The 8,326-nt window shown below is 55.1% G+C and overlaps 1 protein-coding gene across 7 annotated transcripts in view; it reads right to left on the bottom strand.

The window, feature by feature from the left end:
* Positions 1-1,597: 1,597 nt before the first annotated feature.
* MTSS2 (MTSS I-BAR domain containing 2) overlaps positions 1,598-8,326 on the bottom strand; it is an 86,930-nt gene continuing 80,201 nt past the window's right edge. For all 7 annotated transcript variants that reach the window (XM_084644163.1, XM_084644162.1, XM_084644164.1 and 4 more), the window contains one exon: positions 1,598-7,004. In XM_084644163.1, coding sequence (XP_084500289.1) covers positions 6,232-7,004 — 773 coding nt within the window. In that variant the 3' untranslated portion in view covers positions 1,598-6,231. The remainder of the gene's footprint in view (positions 7,005-8,326) is intronic.

Here is an 8,326-nt window from a genome sequence, read left to right as displayed (position 1 = left end):
AGCCTGATGATCTAGCCAGCTTTCTAGCCACCTTATAGTCCATTCATCCAGCCCATACTTCTTTAACTTGCTGGCAAGAATACTGTGGGAGACGGTGTCAAAAGCTTTGCTAAAGTCAAGGAACAACATGTCCACCGCTTTCCCCTGATCCACAGAGCCAGTTATCTCGTCATAGAAGGCAATTAGATTAGTCAGGCATGACTTGCCCTTTGTGAATCCATGCTGACTGTTCCTGATCCTCTAAGTGATCACTTTCCTCTCCTCGAAGTGCTTCAGAATTGATTCCTTGAGGACCGGCTCCATGATTTTTCCAGGGACTGAGGTGAGGCTGACCGGCCTGTAGTCCCCAGGATCCTCCTTCTTCCCTTTTTTTAAAGATGGGCACTACATTAGCCTTTTTCCAGTCGTCCGGGACTTCCCCTGACCGCCATGAGTTTTCAAAAATAATGGCCTATGGCTCTGCAATCACATCAGCCAACTCCTTTAGCACCCTCGGATGCAGCACATCTGGCCCCATGGACTTGTGCTCGTCCAGCTTTTCTAAATAGTCCCGAACCACTTCTTTCTCCACAGAGGGCTGGTCACCTCCTCCCCATGCTGTGCTGCCCAGTGCAGTAGTCTGGGAGCTGACCTCATTAGTGAAGACAGAGGCAAAAAAAGCATTGAGTACATTAGCTTTTTCCACGTCCTCTGTCACTAGGTTGCCTCCCTCATTCAGTAAGGGGCCCACATTTTCCTTGACTTTGTTCTCGTTGCTAACATACCTGAAGAAACCCTTCTTGTAACTCTTAAAATCTCTTGCTAGCTGCAATTCCAGGTGTTATTTGGCCATCCTTATTTCACTCCTGCATCCCCGAGCAATATTTTTATACTCTTCCCTGGTCATTTGTCCAATCTTCCACTTCTTGTAAGCTTCTTTTTTGTATTTAAGATCAGCAAGGATTTCACTGTTAAGCCAAGCTGGTCGCCTGCCATATTTACTATTCTTGCTACACATCGGGATGGTTTGTCCCTGTAACCTCAATAACGATTCTTTAAAATACAGCCAGCTCTCCTGGACTCCTTTTCCCCCTCATGTTATTCTCCCAGGGGATCCTGCCCATCAGTTCCCTGAGGGAGTCAAAGTCTTCTTTTCTGAAGTCCAGGGTCCGTATTCTGCTGCTCTCCTTTCTTCCGTGTGTCAGGATCCTGAACTCAACCATCTCATGGTCACTGCCTCTCAGGTTCCCATCCACTTTAGCTTCCCCTATTAATTCTTCCCGGTTTGTGAGCAGCAGGTCAAGAAGAGCTCTGCCCCTAGTTGGTTCCTCCAGCACTTGCACCAGGAAATTGTCCCCTTCATTTTCCAAAAACTTCCTGGATTGTCTGTGCACCGCTGTATTGCTCTCCCAGCAGATATCAGGGTGATTGAAGTCTCCCATGAGAACCAGGGCCTGCGATCTAGTAACTTCCGTGAGTTGCCGGAAGAAAGCCTCGTCCACCTCATCCCCCATCCATATTACCTTCCTTCTACAAGCTCAGTCAGGAGTTGTGGAGCAAGGAAGTGGGACAGGTGAAAGAACAGGTGAGACACAAGAACAAACGTGAGTCCCAAGTATTAATTACAGTACAACTTTTATTAATACTGGAATCTTCACAGTGCATTCGTTACTTGTAGCAGTGACTATTTAAATCAAGGATGGGGTGGGGAACAGGATAATTATCCAAAAAACAAAAGAAAAAGAGAGGGTGAGGAAAGGGTAGCAGGGGTGTGGGGGGGAAATAAATTAAAAAAAGGAACAAGTTAACAACAGCACCAGAAAAGTTACTTCAGTCGAAAGACATTTTTTTAAAAGGAAATTTTTTTCTCTGTACAAAATGAAAAATAAAACCAAAAAACAAACAGTTGTCACGCGTCATCATCAGCTCTGGTCACAATAAGAGGGGCAGGAGAGACGGGACGGAGAGAGGTTATAACTAATCTTTATTACACAGTGTAAGAGTAACTGGGTTGAGATGCGACACACACATACACACCCACACCCACACACCCCTGGGCTGGTGGGGCGGGCTGGGAACTCCCCTTTGGAGCTATGTACATCGTGGTGATCTGCTGTGCTTTGCATGAGGAGTGGGAGAGAGAAGGCGAAAGAAAAGGCCAGGGAGGGAGGAAGAAGAGGTTGTGCTTTCTTAAAGGCCTTTTACAGATCCTTAAAATAACCATTTTCAAAAAGACTAAGACCTTCGGAGCCCAGGGGAGCTCCTTGGCTGCAGTTCAGAGACCTTTGCTTTTCACATCAGAGGTGGATTGTACATGCTACTAGCTTGGCCTTTATTCTTAATGCAATCCCCCCTCTCCAGCCCCGCCCATCACACATCTACTTCAGAGAGGCACAGGGCTGCTCTGCTTGGCTGAAATGTTTCTCAAGGAACAGGAGAGCCAACCCCCAGCATGCTGTTGAAAGCCTGGCAGGCTACAGGAGAGATGAACAGTAAGATCAAAACCATGGGAGTCAACTACAGTGTGACTCCACCAAAATCAACGGGCCCTGCTCATCTCCGGTGCAACTCACCAAAATCAATGGAGATCCCCAATCACTGGGCCATTCTATTCATAGTAGCTCAGTCTGCTTATCCAGGGTCTTTGACATGGCTCCCATTGCTGCAGGATCCCTTCTGCTCAGCTACTGTTCAGTGCAAAATACAGCAGGCCAAGGGTAGCCCTCGTGTGGCTCCCTTCTCCTGTAATAACCAAATGGTGGTTCTCTGTCCCCACCGCACTGCTGTCGGCCACCTGGTGACGATGGCACCTCTGAGCTATTGGTCCTTTGGAGGGATCCTGGGTGTAAGGCCAGTGCTTCTGGCTTCTTAAGGTAAAGGGGTGAGGAAGGGAGGGGGGTGGATTAGATCAGCTCTCAACCAATCATAACTCATCATTTCTCTAGCAAGCTGATTGAGTACTATTCATTCCTATCCAATCAGATGCAGGGAAAGACCAGCTCTCCCCTTTCCAAACCCAAACCCTAAAGACCACATAGCCACTGCCGTTCAGCCAGGACACCCTGCCCCTAGCTTCCTCCCCTCCAGTCACGCACTCACTCATCACAAATCCCTCCTCCTTCCCAATGTCACCTTCTGTCAGCCAGTACAGATGTTGTAGGTTTGGGGTGGGGGTGGAAGCAGGGAAGGGCAAGAGGCAGACAGCTTGAGCACCCTCACACTCTACCAGCTCAACATGCATGGCATGGAGGAGGCCAGGCATAGATGCAGATTCCAAGACCAGAAGGGCCCACTGGGATCACCTGGTCTGACCCCCCCCAGCATGGTACCAGCCATAGGACTTCCCCACAGTAATCCCTAGAGCAGAGCTTTTTAAGAAACAGCCAGTCCTGATTTTAACATTGTCACTGATGGAGAATCCACCTCGACCCTTGCTAAATCACTCCAATGGCTAATTACTCTACCCATGAAACATGTACACCTCCTTTCCAGTCTGAATGGGTCTAGCTTCAACTGTCAGCCACTGGCTTGTGTTAGACCTTCATCGGCTAGACGGAAGCACCCATTATTCAATGGTTGCTCCCCACGATCACAATCTATAAGAATCTACAAGTCACCCCTTAACCTTTTCTTTGTTAGCTAAATAGACTGAGCTCCTTGAGTCTGTCACTCCAAGGCAGGGTTTCTAAGCCTTTAATCAGTCTCGTGGCTCTTCTCTGACCCTTCTCCAATTTACCCACATCCTTCTGGAATGGTGAGCACCAGACCTGGACACAGGATTCCAGCAGTGGTCGCACCAGTGCCAAATACAGAGACAAAAGAACCTCTCTGCTTCTACTCATCATTCCCATTGATGCACCCCAGGATAGCATTAGCTCTTTTGGCCACAGAGTTGCACTGGGAACTCACGTTCACTGATTATCCACCCACACCTCCAAATCTCTTTCAGTCCCTGCGTGCCAGGAGAGAGTCCCCCAGGCTGCAAGCATGGCCTATGTTCTTTGTTACCAGATGTGTACTTGGACATTTACCCTTATTAAAATGAGTATTGTTTGCTTGCACCCAGTTTACCAAGCGATCCAGATCATGCTGAATCAGCGAGCCCTTCCTTTGGCACAGCTGCTGCAAGGTCTTTACGGGAGCGCACTGGCCTGCAGCAGATCCCCGTTCCTGTTCTCTCACTGTATTTATCCAACCACCATGGCAAAGCCCAGCTTATAAGCAATGAGGGAGGTGTGTCCATCAGACCAGGTTATGAACAGAACACAGACGGTCATCCCGAAATCTGTCCCCACCCTCCCGCCTCCAAAATTAACCCTTCGGTGGCTCTACTGCCTCTAACTCGAAATCCAGTTAATGCGGGGACAGTGATTGTGCCCCAGTCTATGGTTTCACCATTGACTTCTGAGGAAGGACGCAGCACCTCATCAGGTTGGCAGTCGTGGGAAAGCAGGTGCCCAGTAACCTGGTGCTGGGAGATGCCACGAGGCCATGATTATTGGGATGCTCATGATCATTAGCCCCCGGAGGCCTTGGGCTAAGCAGCGTTAAATTTACCATCAGAGCTCAGTGACAAGGAGCTGTGATCTAGGGTCCCCCTGTGCCCCAATGAGAACCATGTCCTCACTGAGAGAACTTCAGCAGGGCCTATGGGCTCTGGCCTGCCAGCTCTGCCCACCGTGTATCCAGTCGGTGCTTTCGCAGGCCACGGCCACTGAGGCTAACGGATGTTTTGTAAAAGAGGCAGGTCTGACTCTGCCACCTTTACTCCCACTGAGTAACACCTTCCTGTGTGGGGAGTCCCCATTCTTTTCAATGGGACCGGGTGTGGAGTAGGTGAGACTGGCTGTGAGTCTGGAGGGGCAGGGGGAGAATGGCCACTGAGCAAGACCTGAGATTCCCATTCCTCATGGGATGGCATCTTACTGGGAAAGGGAAGGCACAGGGCACTGAGTCCCCGCGGCACAGCCCTGTGTAGCTTAATGCCAGGGATGGGCCTCCCAGCTCAAGGGCACTTCACCATGACAAATCCACCGGGGCCCGGTGCTGGCTGTCCCGTTCCAGGTCAGCGTTCCGTGTTCGTGCTGATCTGGCGGCTACGACTGTTAGGGGAGAGCAGGAGTAAGTGTGGGCAGATGCACCCCCCGCCGTGCTGCAAAACCCTGCATCCATCCACAGCCAGGCACACATGCAACCCCCCAGCTTCACACACACTCATGCAAACACCCAGCTAGGGACTGTGCTGCACAAACAGCCCCAGATCCCCCTGCACACTCCGAGGCTCACCTCGCAGAAGCCTGCTGGATTCCTAGCTGTCTGGCAACCCCTTTACCCTGGACTTCGGTAACCAGCCCCAGGGCAAATGTGGGCTGTGAAGCTGGATGCGGGAAAAGGTAACTCTTGAGCAGGCCGGTTCCTTTAAACTACCAATGCTGCTGGTTGCTAGCAGAGCTGTAGATGGGCACCCCTACCCCTGCCTTGTCACTACGTGGCTAGAGACCCACACAAGCAGTCTAACCTCCTGAGAAACACATGTACCCAAGACCCCTGGCCTGAGGTCTGGGCAGAGCCGGGGAAGTCCTTCCACATCTCAGCTACTCAGGAGGGGAAGAGAGCCTGGCTTTTGGTACAGTGCCAAGTTTTCAACCGGAGACTATGAAGTGCTAGCCCCCAAATCCACTCCCAGGGGGCACACATGTAGGGGCAGCTGCTCCGCCAGCAAAGGCATATTGGGGAGGCAGTGACATCCAGAGGAAGAGGAGGGAGGTGGCTTGTGGGGTTACAGCAGCCAGCAGTCCTGGGCGTTGTGTGTGTGTGTCTGTCTGTCTGTGTGTGTTCTTTATACTTATTATGTAGCTGCTTATTTGAGTCCAGGTTTGTGCTCCCCCTCCACCCCCCGCAACACACAGTGGGGGTGGCCCCCTCTTGTAGCGCTGCCTCCTGCTGGCAGCAAGGAGTCTTTAACAGCCAGGAGCAAGGCGTGGGGAGGGGAGGGGGAACTAGGAGGAGCAGAAGGGCGTGAGAAATGAAATATAAAATAGGCTCCAAAACCAGTTCAGTGCCTCCTAGGTGGCGCCTTGCAAGTTTGTTAGCGAAGACTTTTAAATTTCCATTTAAATCTAAACTCGTCTCTAGCTCCATAAAGTGGCTTTGCCTCAGTGATTCTTTATTGGATTGATTTCTCTTCTGTGCTCAGTCCGGACCCTGTGTTTGCTCTCTTCCCATGGGATGCGGTGGGTGGGGGGAGTGTCATCACAATATCCGTGGGGCGGATCTGTCGTTGGTGATGGTCCTGCGCAGGCGAACCCCGCGCCGGATGGCTACCAGCATGTCTTCCGCAGGGGGGTCGCTGGAGGCAGCTGGGGGCAGAGTGGGCATCTCCACTCCAGGGCCAGGGACAGAGAGAGCGGTGGGGAAGGGGAATTGGCCCTCACCCAGGGCACGGGCACTGGCCACCAGCTCGCCAATCTTCTCCACCAGGCTGTGCCGGTTGGCGGCCAGCTGCTGGTCCTCCTCTTCCTCCGCAGAGAGGTGCTGCCCTGCGCCCGGGTACACCGAGATCTCCATGGTGTTGCTACCCCAGGCTGTGTTGGGGAGGCTGAGCCTCTTGGGCGAGGCTTTGGCGAAGTCCAGGGTGTTTGGCGAGGCGTCGTCGGCGTAAAATACACACTCTTCACTGCCCACCCGGGTGGGCCCTGTGTAGCCAGGGGAGTCTGGAACCGTGGGGGTCTTCACCGGGACGATAGGGGGCCGGATGGGGATGGGCCCGGCGTTGGAGAGGGTGCGGCGCACTGAGGGCTTGGTGGAGGGCGTGCGGCGGATAGTGGCCACGCCAGGGGGGGCACTAGCCGGCAGGGGGGTCCCGGTGGGCAGCCCAGCAGTGGAGGCGGGGCGCTTGGTCTGGATCATGCGGCGGTAGTTCTGGGCGATGTTGCTGTTGCGCGGGATGGTGGAGGATTTGTCAAACTCGCTCTGGCTGTCGCACTCCACGTCTCCGTTCACCGAGTAGCAGTCGTAATCCGAGCCTGGGGGCAACACACAGCGTCAGCCACCGCGACCACCGCGCGCAACACAGTCGCCAACACCACACCCGCACCACCACCACCGCAACCACCACACAGCGTCAGCGCGACACCCGCACCACCATGACCACCACACAGCGTCAGCGCGACACCCGCACCACCACCACCACCGCAACCACCACACAGCGTCAGCGCGACACCCGCACCACCACCACCACCGCAACCACCACACAGCGTCAGCGCGACACCCGCACCACCACCACCACCGCGACCACCACACAGCGTCAGCGCGACACCCGCACCACCACCACCACCGCGACCACCACACAGCGTCAGCGCGACACCCGCACCACCACCACCACCGCGACCACCACACAGCGTCAGCGCGACACCCGCACCACCACCACCGCGACCACCACACAGCGTCAGCGCGACACCCGCACCACCACCACCGCGACCACCACACAGCGTCAGCGCGACACCCGCACCACCACCACCACCGCGACCACCACACAGCGTCAGCGCGACACCCGCACCACCACCACCACCGCGACCACCACACAGCGTCAGCGCGACACCCGCACCACCACCGCAACCACCGCGCGCAACGCAGTTGCCAACACCACACAGCATCAGCGCGACACCCACACCACCACCGCCGCAACCACCACACAGCGTCAGCGCGACACCCGCACCACCACCGCAACCACCGCGCGCAACGCAGTCGCCAACACCACACAGCGTCAGCGCGACACCACCACCACCGCAACCACCACACAGCGTCAGCGCGACACCCGCACCACCACCGCAACCACCGCGCGCAACGCAGTCACCAACACCACACAGCATCAGCGCGACACCCGCACCACCACCGCAACCACCGCGCGCAACGCAGTCGCCAACACCACACCCGCACCACCACCACCGCAACCACCACACAGCGTCAGCGCGACACCCGCACCACCACCACCGCAACCACCACACAGCGTCAGCGCGACACCCGCACCACCACCACCGCGACCACCACACAGCGTCAGCGCGACACCCGCACCACCACCACCGCGACCACCACACAGCGTCAGCGCGACACCCGCACCACCACCACCGCAACCACCACACAGCGTCAGCGCGACACCCGCACCACCACCGCAACCACCGCGCGCAACGCAGTCACCAACACCACACAGCATCAGCGCGACACCCACACCACCACCACCGCAACCACCACACAGCGTCAGCGCGACACCTGCACCACCACCGCAACCACCGCGCGCAACGCAGTCGCCAACACCACACAGCGTCAGCGCGACACCACCACCACCGCA

The sequence above is a fragment of the Lepidochelys olivacea genome (assembly GCF_965140295.1).
Source record: "Lepidochelys olivacea isolate rLepOli2 genome assembly, chromosome: 12".
Classification (NCBI taxonomy): Eukaryota; Metazoa; Chordata; order Testudines; family Cheloniidae; genus Lepidochelys; species Lepidochelys olivacea.
This window is presented reverse-complemented; position numbering and strand designations above follow the sequence as displayed.